Here is a 14,292-nt window from a genome sequence, read left to right as displayed (position 1 = left end):
ACATCCCAATCGCCTCTCTTCCAGCAGCTCAGAGCTGCATTGCAGAGCGCTTGCTGTGCGCCAGAGAGCACAAAGCAGGCTGGCCTGGTGGGCCTGAATATTTCTGCCAAACACTCTGCATCTCACACCTTTGCTCTGGCTCAGTGCAGAACTGCAGGATTGCAGGCGCTTCCTCCCAGAGCTGCGTGAGGCGCTGGCTCCTGCAGATGGGCCCTGCCAAGCTGTCCCTGCCTCACGCTGGCCTCGCTTCCCTGGCACAAGTGCCGGGCCTGAAGGAGCTGCCCTGTGCTCCAGCCTGCCGAGCAGCCCGGCTCCCTGCCCCGGTGCCCAGAGTGCTGCACACACTGCTGGCCTTTGCCAGGAGTTGCGGGGCAGCCGGCAGAAGAGGAGGGATCCTCAGCCAGCCCAGCAGCCCATGGCTGCCCTTGGCCTTTCCCTGCTCCTGGGCACACTCCAGACGGCCAATGCCTCCAGGCCGGGCTGTGCCCAGCACAGCTGCGCTTCCCCTCGGCAGCAGCCAGCTGCCACCTGGGCTCTGAGAGTGGAGGATTCGCCCGCTCCCAGGAAGAGGCACCCAGGGCCCGGATTCTGCCTCTTGCAGCTCCAAGGGCCTCCTCCGAGCCTGCCTCTGCCAGGGCTCAGGCTGCTCCAGCCTCTGCCGGGGCTCTGCTGGGGCTCCACCCCGGGCAAGGCCGGGCCTGCTCTCACCTCACAGGAGCTGACAGCTCTGCACCACAGGAGACCTTCCCGAGCACCCTCTCTGATCTTTCTGCTTTCTCACTTGAGCAAGGCTCTCCTCTAGCCAAAGACATTGCACCTAGGGATACAAATCCAAGTGGCAGGAACACCAATGCTCTCCAGTCACAGCTGAAGGCCTGCATCTGCGCAAGTTTTATGGGCTGCTCTATTCTTCCTTCGGTTTTGCCTTCAAATGCCATTGCCCTTTCTGCCTCAACTAGAAGTGTCACAGATGTACCAAAACGGGTCAGTGTTCTGGCCAAAGGCAGTGTGCTCTGGAGATGATGAATGAAGAGTCTTCCCAGCTTTCAAAGCACATTGAGAAAAAAAACAATCCCTTCTTTTTAAATTTTAACAGTTTAGTAGCAATAAAATGGTTATTAAGATAGTAATAGAAGTTAGAATAATAAGAATTTGGACAATCAGAGTTAGAACAGTAAAGGACAATAAAAACAAAGACATACGGACAGTCCTGGTGCCTCCTGGGCAATTATGCCCCGAAAGCACACACGCTAACAAAGGATTAGCCCTTAAAAGCAATAGCCTGTTGCATATTCATATATCTCATACATGAGGCATAAATTCTTTTCAAACAAAGGTTGTTCTCTGCTTATGGTCAAGTTCTCCCCCTTAATCCTGTTGGCTCGTCAAAGTTGGGAAGGAGGTGGAAGAAAGTTGGTCTTTTCCAATAAGGATGCAAGAATTCTTCCCTTGGGGCTTTTGGTGTCCTGTTGCTGTCATCTCTGGGCAAAGAATTTCTTGATTACCCCATCCCTTTCTTGAGCTAGTTAAAAAAGTATCTTACATTACATAGTTTCTGTTTTACATAATCTTATGACCTAAAACTATATTTACCACTGAAATAATTATCAATATAGCTGGACGGGACATACATGAGCTTGTCTGGCCTTTGCTGCTTGACCAAATAGCGGCAACTGTGGAATTTTACCCCAGAGACACTTTTGGCCAGCTGGATGCTGCAGCTGGGCGCTTGGAGGCAAGTCCAGGCATTCAGGAGCTCAGGTTTACCTTTGGTGGAGACGCTTTAAGACGAGGTGAAGGAAAGGAGTTGGTTCTGATGGAGGGTTTCTATCCAGAGCTTTATTCCTGGCCCACAGGCCTCTGAATCCAGCAAGGGCTCCAGGAGAACTCCCAGCTGCATGGTTTGCTCGCCCTTTTACCCGGGGCAGAGGGGCAGGGAAGGAACACGGGGATCACCAACCAGGTACAGGGCGGGGAAGTGTCAAGGGACAGAGGATACCTGGATGGCCCAATGTCCTTCCAGGAGGGGAGGGCATCTTTGGAATTCTGCCAATCACTCGCCGCCCTTCTGGAATGCCAGGATTGACAGACAGTGCTCAGCAGGGGTCAGGGTGTGGAAAGGAGGGATGATTGACACACCTGGCAGGGAATTATCAGGGAGGAACCTGGGGTATCTGAGGCAAACCATGACATCGCACCGCAACATAACACAGTACTTAAAAAAATACAGTACTACTAACTAAGACAACATAACACATACAGTATATTATTTATATATATATACATATATAAATTTTATTATCTGTGAAGAACCTGTCCTGCAATATGTACTTTTCACAACACCAAAGAAGCCATTCCACCTTTAAGAGACAGCTGACAACTCAGAAGGAAATGCTCAGCTTGTTCACAGGGTGAGAAAGAAAGGATTCTTCCAGATGAGTTAAAGTTTCAGAAACTTTATTTATTTACAATCCTACTCTATAATCCTCTAGGGTGGTATTTACAGAAAAATGGACAGGCACTAAATGAACCAGCCTAACCTTCTGGAGCTAACTAAACTAACTAACCTTCTAGGACTAAGTCAGGTTTTTAATAAAGCTGCATTCAACGTTGTGGATAAAAAGGTGATGTTGTGAGCAGAAAGAAGAAGCAGAAGAGTTGCTGACAGACAAAGGGGTAGCAACACAAATAAAATGACCCTTACAGCATCTACCAATTGGATTAAGAAAAAGATGCAACCAAACAATGCATGACTACAGAAAGATATAGGATAGGAACTAATTATAAACTATGTTTAGAAGCACAATAAATGGCTTCTCCTTGATTCACAGTGGATTGTGCAGAGTCTTTTTTCTTTTCTCCACATAGTCCTACTCTAAATCCTACTCTAAATCCTGCTCTACACTCCTACTCTACAATCCTACTCTCTAAGATGGCTATGGAGAAAATGGTCCTGATGTGATTATAGCACTGTTTGCTTCTCCATCCTCCTCTTCACTGAGATGATGAGTGGTGCCAGGGTGGATGCAGCCTCGGCTGATGTTACAAATGGATGCTATTCACAAGAAAACCCAAAAAACGAATACAAAAACAAAAACAAAAAAGAAAACAAAACACAAACAAAAAACCCAAAACCAAAACAAAACAAATAAACCAAAAACAAACAACAAACCAAACAACAAAAAGACAAAGAACAGTGAACAGTGAGCCATTACTTTCCAAGCTCAGTGCTTCACAGGCTCAATCAGGATTACTCTGGGTCATAAAAAGACCCAGAAAGAGGAGCAGTGGGACCATCTGCTACCCAGCAGTCATGTGCAGGACCCTGCCATCACAGGCAAACCTGGCCCAGAATCCCACTCATCCATTTATTCAGGTTTCTTTATCTTGTTGGGATTTTTGCCCCGCTAGTGCTCTAGAAATGGTGCTTCCTGTCCCTGGGTTTTCTTCCTTTCAGGAAACTCCAATGGCTCATATGGGTCCCTGCCTTTGAAAGACAGGCACTGTGCTGATTCCCACAAGGACAGAAAGCAGTGTCTACCTTTCCATGCCCTGCCCCTTGTGTGCTGGATGGCTCCTTCCTTCCCATCAGGGCCAGCCCAGTGGCACTGGGCCCTGCAGTTCCCTCTCTGCCACACAACCTGGCAGTAACCCTGGCACAGTTCCCATCTGCTTGAGCGTGCTAGGCAGCAGATGGGGCTGGGACAAGTCCCTCCCAGCTGTCCCTGTTTGCGTGGCAGAAACCTCTAAGGGTGGGCTGGGGGGCACAAACCAGGGCCCCTCAGAGTGAGCCCCCACAGCCCCTCCTGCCCACAGCCAAATCTCTGACTGCTCAGCTGGGACTGGCTTCCTTGGATTCCTCCACCACCATTTCATGTCTCTGTACCCTGCATTGCTCTACTTCAATTCTTTTGCCATTAGAGAAAACTGAGCCCTCCACCAAATTACAAAAGAAGGCGACAGAAACAGTCAGAGGACAGAGCGCCTCTCCTCTCAGGAAATGCAGAGGGCGCTGGAGTTATTCAGTTTTGTGAAGAACAGGCCCCAGGGAGACTTTATTGCCACTTTCCAAGATTTCAGAGTTGCTTTGAAGAAAGCGGGGGACATCTTTTTTAACAGGGCCAGTTACAATAGGATATGGACAAATATTATTAAACACAAAGGGTATCTAATCAGAGTAGGTCTAAGGAAGAACTTATTTTCTTGGAGCGTGGTGGAACCCTGGCACAGCTTGCCCCAAGAGCTTGTAGGTGCCCCATCCCTCCAACCATTCCTGCTCCAGTGGCAAAGGGCTCTGAGGAACCTGATCTCTTTAAAGATGTCCCTGCTCATTGAAGGACACTTGCACCACAGGACCTTTACAGGGCCCTGCCACCCAGCCCAGTCTAGGATTCCTCACTGTTTTCATTTGAAGAGCACCAAGAATGGAGGTGAGGAGGAAGGGAGCTCATCTGCTGCCTTGGACTTGAGTGGAGGAGGAGCTCATCCCTCAGAGCCTGTTTCACCTGCAGCCCCTTCACATTTTACCTGCAGGAGCTCCTTGGCAGACCAGCGCCGCGCCTCATCTCTCTGCAGGCAGCAGCTCAGGAAGTCATGCAGGCAGGATGAAAATAAGTTGGGCTGCTGCAGCTTTTGTTTTCCTCCTGTGGCTATCAGGAGTTGAGGCTGGGGAAAAAGGAGACACCAGGCTCCACCTGCTTCTTTCCCATCTGTCACTGCTCTCCCAGATCCCATTGATTAAGCTCCACTCTGCAGTGGCACTTTCTGCCCTGGCAAAGACCCAGAGATGACTTTCCTTTACCAACCAAAAACCCAAACCCTGATGCAGCCACAGCTTTCCCACTGTCCTGCAGATTTTGCCTTGGCAGCTGATTTCATTGCCTGACCTAGTTAGTGGGAACTACATCAGCACAAGCACATTCCTTCCCTGAGGATTCATATCAGCTTGAGGGGCTTTTTGGAAGAAGGACTTTGCTATACTGACTCTACTGTATCCAAGGGTTAGGATATGAAAAGTATCTCTGCAGTGCTTCTTGGTCCCTTAAGCACAGCTGCCATAAAACAAAACTAATCAAGCTTTTTGCTTTGTTCTTGAAAACAATGGGAATTGGAAGGAAAGAAAGGAAATCCACCAGGTATTCCTCAGGTAAGGAAACAAACATTGGGAATCTCATCTTCAACACAGACACATTAAGATGCATGCACAAATGTACTGGGATGAAAACGCCTGCTGGGACACACAGGAGCCACCTGCAGCTCTGTTTCTCAGCAGTCTGAAAATTTCTGCTTTCCTTATATGGAAAAGAAAAACTTTTCATAGTCAAATCAGAAGGAGAGGTTCCATCCTTACGGTCACCCTCTACTCATTTGGCTACCCAAGTCAATGCATGAATGGTAGGCCCATCGCAGAAAGTGCCAGGAAACAAATGGGAGGTTTTGGCAGGCTCTCCACATCACCAGGCTCTGGCTTGGTGACAGCCAGAATGTGGCTTGGGCTAGGAGAGAAACATGGTCACTGAATGTTTCAGTAGCACTGCACAAGAAGCAGAAGAGACTCTGTGGCCTTTACACCCTCATGCCCAGGTTTCAGGCACGTTTCCCAGTGAGAAGAAACTGCACAGGGGGTTAAGTTCCTCTCTAAAAATCAGTGCTTTAGTAACTTTCTTGTGTTTGGGCTTCCTTTCTTCATTTCTGGAAATGTAACACCAGTTCTGAGAGGCTTGCCTTGTGGTTTTAGGGGCATCTTCACAGACAGAGAAGTGGGAACAACTTGAAACCCAAAGCAAATGTTGCCTGAGAAGAGCTGGGGAGTGTTTGCCTGGGGCGAGGCTTGAGCTGTCTGGCAATCCCTTTCCATGATGTGCAGAAACATCCAGCTGCTCCCCAGAACTCAGTCCCTCTGGGCACGCAGGCCTCTGGAAACTCCTGAGGATTCCAGCCTTTCTCCTGCTCAAGAGCATCTAACCTAAGCTGAGCTCCAGTTTCTTCAGCAAGGCCAAGGATGCTCACTTCCATGCAGCTGACAGTGTCCATGGAGCTCAGCAGATCTTTCTGATACTCCTCAGGCCAAGGAATTACAGTGTAGATTAGCAAGACATCGGCTGATCATTATCCAGTGCGGTTCATGTGGAACCAAGCTCTAACGCACTGACAAGTCAGAGGGAGAGAGAGCTCATTCTGCTTTTACAAGATGGTATTTAGAAACATAAGACACCAACTTGGAAGTATTCAAACCTCAACTTGCAGAATCCATCTCAAATAGACAAAAATAACAATGGCAAGAGGCCTTGGAGTCTCCATAAAAATGCCCACCACTGTCATGATAACTCTGTGCTCGTGGCACTGAAATAGATGGTGACCAAAGAGACTTTGCTATTATCCTCTTTAAGCCAAAGGAGAATTTCAAAGCTGGAAATGGCAATGCACTCCCCTTGTGTACAAATAATTTATGGGGCTTTCTGTCCTTTTCCCACATCACCAGAGGTGACAAAGAGGGTTTTATCCTGACTCTCAGCTGAGCTCAGCCACTGGCCATGGTGGGGAGCTGGAGCCCTCCCTGTCATTAGAACTGTGCAGGCCAGGGATGGCCCTGCTCCTGTGGTAAAGAAACACAGCACCGGTGTCAACTGCCCATGTTGGATCCCTGCCCAGGCACCTGCCTGCAAGCTCATCAACTTGTTAAAGTACCAAGAAACAGCCAAGGGTTTGGCAAACAATTCTAACTGCAGTCGGAGAAAAACACATCCTAAACTTCTCCAGGCCACCCGCATCCATGACTGAACAATGTACAGAAGACTTGAAAGCCTGAGAGTTTCAAAGATCCACAGGATTTGGAAAAGATGCTACAGAATGGAAGGGAAGAGCTGTATTTAAAAATGAAAAAGCAAGGAGAACTGCTTGAGCATTGCTTAGGTAGTAGGTTTTTTTCTCTTTTTCTTTTTTGCTTACTTTTATTTTTCCTTTTTTTGTTATGTTTTCTATAAAATTGAAACTGGGAAGGTCTAACCTCCATTGCTCAGGATGTTTATCACATGTCTACTCTCTCCACTGAAAAATTCTTGTCCCTCAGAAACAGAGTTCCAACATTCTTCAAAAAACAAGTGGGAAATGTCAGGCGTGGCTGGAGGCCAAACTGGCAGGTTTCTGAACTGGTTAGGTTTCTGAACTGCCCCTTCCCTTTCTGATACAACCAAAGCTACAGCAGATGCTGATGTGTTGCTGGGGCATTTTTAGAATGACACCTTGGTGGAAGTGGTGCCAGCAGATGGCAATGGGATTTTGTCCAATGGCACACAGAGCATGGGACAGGTGAGAAAGACAGTGGGATCAGTGAGTATTTGCACCTTACCAAGACAGGAGTTGCATTCCAGGAAGGAACTTCTCGTTCCACCATTTCGATGCCCACGATTCCCAAAGACCATATGTCCACTTTGGGGCCACATGGTTGACCTGTCACCACTTCAGGCGCCAGCCACCCAGCAGCGCCGCCCACGGAGCTCCGTCTGCCCTGCTCAGGGCTGAGCTGAGCAAAGAGGCCAAAGTCAGCTGTGGAGAAAACAACAAACCGTGAAAGCCAGCTCCAATTAGGAAACCAAGCAAAAAATTCCCCACTATCAGACTAAGAATGTGCTGTTGAATCTCCTGGAGAACTGTCCACGCTCAATTTCCTTGGGGCTTTAGCCAATGGAGTATGGAATTGGCCACTTCCAAAAAAACCCAGATTCTTAACACTGCTCACAGCAGTGGACTTCATTCCCCTGAAGCTTTAGATTGCAGCTCCCTCTGTCTGGAAGGGACACACACAGAGCAAGGCCACTCTTGACTGCTTGTGGTTCCTTCTACCTCTGTGCACGTTGCAACTGTGCCCTCAGCTCGCAGCAGGGGTCCCTGCACTGCCACCAGAACCATTTTTGGGGAGCTGGCAGTCACTCCAAGCAGCCCCACACCCACAGCCTGGAACGCTGCACCTGACCAAGAATATACTGACACAGCTTGACAGAACCGTCAGTTCTGAGAAGGATGTTTCTGCTCTTCACATCTTGGTGGATGATGTGGTTTGAATGAAGAAATTGCAGTCCTTGCAGGCACTGAGAGAGAAAACAGAAACAGGAGGTCAAAAATGAGTGATGTGATTTCATCCCACAAGAAAGAAAACAAAGAACCTAAAAGGTTCCCTCTCCAGGGGAATGGGGAGTAATGGCAGAACAGTAATGGCCACTGAGAGGAAGAGCTTGCTGCTCCAACAACTGCAGAGCAGGACCTTTCTGAGGAAAGGCACGTCAGCTTTTGAAAGAGCAACAGCACCTGTTGTTGTAGGCTGTCCCCTGCCAACCAGCCAGGATGACTCCTGCTGCAGTGGACGTGCTTTTTCCATGCAGAGGACAAAGGAGGGGTTTGGAAAGGAAAAGTCCCTCCCTTTGGTGTGAAGCGGATCACTTTTGGGTGGGAGGTTGCATGACAAAGATTTTCTTGCTGGCCTCAGCACAGGCTTGGATGTATCACACCAGTCACCTTCCTGAAGCAAAGAGCATTTTGGCTGCACTACTATCCTTTTCAGCTGAGGACTGTGAGAAATGAGTCTTTTTTCTTTGCTGATCATTCCAAATCCTGCCACCAGCACCTTTGCTTTCACAGGCAAGGAATGCAGTGAAGACAAACTCCAGGCAAACATTTAGAGAGGCAAGGTGGAGAACAGCAAATACAAATACAAGAGACAGAGCGAGAATACAACAGCAGGAGATAAGAGTACTGGCACTGAGTACAGGGAGTGCAGGGGCACTGGCAGGCCTTTCACTTGAGATGCTTTTACTTGCCCATAGCATACCAGCAACAGAGAAACAAAGCTTGGCACAGGAAATCACTCCAGCTCTGAGGCCCTGTTTCCCAGACAATGCTGCCCAAGCCCTTGGAAACACAGATGGGATTGCTGACCTCCCGACTGATGGCTGCCATCTCATCTTCCGACAGGTAGGTCTGGCTGATGACATCGCTCAGAGTGCCTCCATCCATGTACTCCATAACCAGGGACAGTTCCTCACCCACAAGGTAGCTGAAAGAAGGACACAAGGGCATGGAGATGAATGTACATGGCTAGGTTGCTGTTTGGAAAAGATGGATCCACTCTTCTTTTCAGATCCCTTTGAGACAAAAAAAAAATAAAGGAATAGACATTCCCTCTTGGCTGTGCATTGTTTGCCATCTGTGCAGTCTCAAGGAGAAAGGTACAGCTGCGAAAAAAGAGATGTCTTAAATGGGCAGCAAGCAAAATGTGCAGTTTAGTAACAGCCCAGATAAAAAGCCTGTCATGCATGGTGTTTCTGGAAAAAAGCACCTACTCCTCCTGGCATGCATAGCAATGGAAAACAGTGGCAACAATCCAAGGGAAATCCGTGTTAGTTTACCTGGATGTAAGAAGACACTTGAATAAAATCAAGCTCCAAAACAAAGTGGTGGCTGTGAATATAGAGATCATTGATTTAGTAAGACATGATTCATCCGGGTTTTTGAACAATTTTCAAATACCATGTGCCAGCAAAGACTCATGCAGACAAAATGCAATCTCTTCCCATCCACTGGAGATGAAAAGAGCAATAATAATTAGCCAATAATTACAGCTCTATTTTCTGCCAGTGACCAAAGTGGGATCTTACCTTGCAGTTTGCAGTACGTGAACAAACATTCATAGGACAAAAGCACAACTCACCTGTCTAAACAGCTGACCAGGTTGGGATTCCTGTTCACCTTCATGACTATGAGTTCATTGACTTTTAGTTTGTTCTTCCTCAGTCCTTGAAGCTGTATTTTCTTGATGACCACCTAAAATGACATTGAAAATCAGTAACTTGAGAGGTTGGTGGCACGAGACCACAAGACACATGGAGCGAGTGATTTTGCAATGACACAGCTGAGCTGTGCCAAACTGCCTTGTGATTAGGCACTGCAGTAATTAGGAACTGACATTCCAACAGCCCATTTCTCTGCTCACTTGGGAGCCAGTTACAGGACCCGTGGACCTCTTGACATTTTGCCTTGACCACTTGGTAACAGCGGTGTCTCAGTTATCACCCACAAACCTCTGACCACACTCTCTGCTGCGTCATTTGGGATTCAGAAGAAGTAATCCTTGCCTTAATACTCTGTGGATACATCCTGGGCTATGGGCAGGGCTTAGGGCTTTCAGGGACGCCTTGCAGATCTCTCCCTATGTGCAGTTCCCAAGTGCAGAACTGCAGTGGCTAATGAACTACTAGTAACTTTCAGATGGATTTGCTGGCAGCCAGAAATGAGAACTCAGGACTCTGAAGCTGTAGCCCCAAAGAGCAGTGAGGTGCTCGAAGGCACCACCTTTGTTTTAGCAATGGAGAGCGAGTGAGCGCGTCCTTCTCTGAAAGGAACCGCTGCCCTCCGTGCCTTCCTTCCGGCAGCTGAGGAGGACAAAGTCCCAAATGTGTTTTGTGGGCTGGCACCGGTCTGTGCTTCCTGTGCCTTTTCAGCACAGCTCTGCCCAAAGCTCCAGCCACAGCTCACACCAGAGGGGAAAGCCCTCGAGTGCAGCAGAGTCTGCAGGGGCTGTTCACATTTACCTCTCCTCCTGTGGCAGTGTTGAGTGCTTTGAAAACATCTCCAAAAGTCCTAGAAACAAAACAGAAGCAGAGAAAGGAGAAGCCACTTAGATCTTGCAGTGAAAGCCAGCCCACACAGGAGATCTGTGCTGTCAATGCCTAAGACCTGCAGGACACTGGAAGCATGGAGATGTCTTTGACAAGGCCTTCTGAGTACACTTAGAAATTCTGATCAGCACTGACAATCTAAGCCCAGTGCCTGAACACATTTGCAGCTTGTCTGACTTTACACTTGATACCTATTCCACCAGCAAAACACTTGATGCATGGTTTTGTACAATTAACATTGCTTGGACTCACCCACTGCCAATATTTTCCAGTTCAATGTATTTTAGAATAGGACTTTCCATCTTCACCATTCTCCCTGAGGGAAACAAAATGCAAGATGTTCACTTTAAAGCAGAGATCCCACCTTCTAGGAGATACAAAAGGCAGCCTCACTGTCTGGGGCTCTGAGCCCTCTCTTGGTGGACAGCTGGCTAACAACAACAGGAACAGCAACTGGAACAACAAGAAAAGAACAGCAGGCCCACAGTACAAGTGGCTGGCACAGAGACTGATTTCCAGCATCCTTTGAAGTGAGAGACCTCTAGACAGCAGGCACACAGGGAAGCACAGGGAGATACATTCAGAGGAGACTGAGACCAGAAGAGAATACCTACCAAGGCAAGTAATTTGTCATCTAGAAACATTAAGGAGAGCTGGAACTAACAGTGCCTTTGTTTTCTTGGGAATAAACACTGTGCGATTTAGAAAAAATTTCCTGCTTGCTAAGATTAAATGCACCTGGACATCTAGAATCAATTCCTCTGAACAGATGTGAAGTTCAGAACAGGAGGAATATTGCCAAGTGTTCCCATCTTTTTCACCTTGCCGCAGTTTACCAGAAGAATGCCTCTGTGTTTGTAAACCAGAGCAGCTCATGCTAGAACAAATCCCCACGGGGCTTTCAGCATCAGGACCCTCACCCTTTATGAGCAGGCTGAGCCCAAAGATGCCCTTGCCCGTGCCCCGCGTGAAGAACCGCGCCACTTCTCTTCACCCTGACAGCGCGGATCCGTCACTCCCATTGCACTCGCCCTCTCGGCACCGCACACGTCCCCATCTTCCCAACTCGGTACAGCAGGCAGGGGCACAGAGGACAGCAGTGCTCCTCAGGCACCCCTGTGACACAGAGAGCTGCCCAGAGGAGATGCTGAGCCCAGGCCGTGCGAGGCAGAAGCCGGCCCAAAGCAGGGGCTGCTGCCTCAGGCAACTCCACGCTGCAGCAGCCGGGCAGCAGCGGGACCCTCCCAGCTAAGGAAGGCTCCAGCCTCTGCATTCCCACAGCCCTTAGGGGCAGGGCAGCGACCACAACAAGGCTGGCAAAGCCCAAGCATGAGCACTGACAGGCACTGATGGGAAGAAGCCAGAGTCAGCCTGAACCCCGGACAAGCTGTTGCCCCCATTCAGGACACAACAGGATGGGTTTTGAGATCAGCCACACCAAGGCGCAGATCAGTGCCCTTTTTGTCCCAGCAGGTGATGGTAGACACAGAATCCACTGGGCTCTGGTCTCAGCCCCACCAGATCTTTTCTGAGAGCACAGCACTGGCAGCTGTTAAGGGCAAGAAGCAGATTCATTGGGTTGTGCTGCAGAATCACAAAGGGCTTGATGTGTTCTCCTAGAGACTGATCTCAGCAGGGCTTCTGCCAGTGGCTAGGACTCAAGCAGTCACAGCCTTCTGCTGATCCAGGAACAATCCCTGCTTCTGCCTTCAGCAGAGAGGGAAGCCCAGGCAAACTACACCAGTCTAAGCTGCCGTCAGAGGCAGCAGGAACACCCAGAGCTCTCTCTTGCTGCCTCGGAGCAATGCCAGCACTTCTATGACACTAAACTGAACAGAACCCTTGGTACAGCTATGCTGACACGCGCACACAACACACTGTCCCTCAGATAAGAAAGATACCAGACGCACTCTGCTGCTCCAGGGAGTCACCCGCCATCTCCTGTTGCTGAGCAGCAGCTGGGTCAGCACGGGAGGTGAACCAAGGGCTCAGGCTCCACTTCTTCAGCTGGGGAGCAAAGGCTCCTTGGGACGGCACTGCTACTGCTGCAGCAGCTTCAGTGTCAGAGTCAGTGTAGATCTGAGACAAGAAATGAGTTGATGTCAGGAAGATGTGGCAGAGATTGCCCTGAAATACAAGAGAGATTGCCATTTGAAATGCAAGCCCTTAGGAAGCTGCTGTCAGCCACATGCAGAGCTCCTCAACTGGATTGCTTTGGATGTCCACTTGTGAAATCAAATGGTCAAAACCAAAGGCTGGTTTTACTCGAGTTCATAGCCAGTTTCTTGTTCTAAAGGATGACCGCAGCAACGACAACTCCACTTCTCTCAAAGACTCCTTTCCCCCTCCTAGCCTGCAGATACATTTGCAGCTTCTCATTCTAATGTTCTACCTCCTGCCATGAAATTCTCTTTTTCTGCACCTTCCTCGGGATGAGCTTATCCTGCAGCATCTCTGGATGCTTCAGTTCCTGGGCCTCATGCCAGCCTCGGGGCTCTTGGTTGCCCGTCATTTGCTGGAACTCTCTGCAGGCTGCCAGGTAGGATGGCGACACTTCCACCTCAAGTCAAACAGAACAAAGCAGTCAGAGACTACAGCTTGTCCCTGTCAGCCAGGAGTCATCGACTGGGAAGAAAGGAAAGGAAAGGACAGGAGCAGATTCACAAGGGATACAGACAACTTGTAGCTCATATTCCATTTCTATGTGAGTGACCATGTTCACCTGAAAAACACCTCAAGAAACAAGGTGACCTGGAAGAAGCCAGCAGGAGTTCATTCGGATGACTGCTGGCTAAATGGCCAGAGGAGAAATGCCACTGTCTAGAGCATCAGCTGAGATCCAGCAGAGCAGGAAGTGTCCTTGAGAGCAGCTCTGACAGAGGCCTCATCAGGATGGCACTCAGAGGCATCACCCACCCCCCTGCTGCTCTGCACTGGACAGGCAAGGAGGGCAGAAACCAACCCTTGGGTGACTGCAGTGCCTATTGCTATTTCACTCACTTGCTTTTCTGGAGCCTTTTGCTCCTGAAGGAGGCAATTCATCTTCTCTTTGATGATTTTAATTTTTTCGTCTAGCCTCTTCTTCCTTGCCTTGGTCCTAGCCTCAATTTCCTGCAGCTCTGTCTGCATCTGTTCATCAATTTTCTGTAAAGAACAACGAAAAGGACTCTCTTTCATGAGTGGAGTGGCTGACATTCCTTCACTCACCTGTTTTTGTTGATTGCCCCTCTGCACAGGGAGATTCTTCTCCTCTTGCATATCTTCATTCATCCTCTTGGCTGCCATGATGGCACTCTGAGCTTCAGACAGCTCTGCTTGTGGCTCTGCCTTGATGTTCTGTACACACAAAAGCAGAGCAAGTGAATGAGAGCTGCCATCAAGCTCAGCTTTTCCCTATTTTGGCCTCCAAATCACATTTATTCAGCCACTTCTTTCTGCTTCCCTACCCAGCTCTGCTTCCACTGTAACCATCCTGTCCCAGGGCTGATCTCTGCAGATTGCAAGGCTCTGTGCTTTCCGTGCCTGTGGGACTCCTGGCCTCCTCTGTCCCAAGAGCTCCGGTTTATGCCCCTCTTCCTGCCCTTCCCTCTGTCCCCTGGCCAGTCAGGCTTACCTGGCCATT

At 49.0% G+C, this 14,292-nt stretch overlaps 1 protein-coding gene and 1 long non-coding RNA gene across 2 annotated transcripts; both read right to left on the bottom strand.

The window, feature by feature from the left end:
* Positions 1–2,904: 2,904 nt before the first annotated feature.
* Positions 2,905–7,480, bottom strand: LOC141729776 (uncharacterized). The gene is made up of 3 exons (XR_012581211.1): positions 7,349–7,480; positions 4,528–4,665; positions 2,905–3,055 (listed from the first exon to the last, which is right to left on the bottom strand). It is a non-coding gene; the product is annotated as an uncharacterized LOC141729776 (long non-coding RNA).
* A 445-nt stretch (positions 7,481–7,925) lies between these two features.
* LOC141729979 (serine/threonine-protein kinase PAK 1-like) lies at positions 7,926–13,955 on the bottom strand. Its single transcript, XM_074546637.1, has 5 exons — positions 13,878–13,955; positions 13,671–13,814; positions 9,704–9,816; positions 8,932–9,049; positions 7,926–8,087 (listed from the first exon to the last, which is right to left on the bottom strand). The coding sequence occupies exons 1-5, from the start codon at positions 13,953–13,955 to the stop codon at positions 7,926–7,928; spliced, it is 615 nt and encodes a 204-aa protein (XP_074402738.1).
* Between the last annotated feature and the right edge of the window lie 337 nt (positions 13,956–14,292).

This window comes from Zonotrichia albicollis, chromosome 8 (genome assembly GCF_047830755.1).
Source record: "Zonotrichia albicollis isolate bZonAlb1 chromosome 8, bZonAlb1.hap1, whole genome shotgun sequence".
NCBI classification, from domain to species: Eukaryota; Metazoa; Chordata; class Aves; order Passeriformes; family Passerellidae; genus Zonotrichia; species Zonotrichia albicollis.
Note: the sequence above shows the minus strand (reverse complement) of the source record. Positions and strands in the feature narration are given on the sequence as shown.

Bases quoted from the DNA above. Each gene is read 5' to 3' on its own strand.
- LOC141729979 (XM_074546637.1), bottom strand. From the start codon at position 13,955: ATGGCAGCCAAGAGGATGAATGAAGATATGCAAGAGGAGAAGAATCTC. The intron at 9,817-13,670 runs GTGAGTGAAATA...ATGTCATTTTAG, and splicing joins AAAAGGCTCCAGAAAAGCAA to GTGGTCATCAAGAAAATACA. The intron at 8,088-8,931 runs GTCAGCAATCCC...TTTCTCTCTCAG, and splicing joins TGGCAGCCATCAGTCGGGAG to TGCCTGCAAGGACTGCAATT.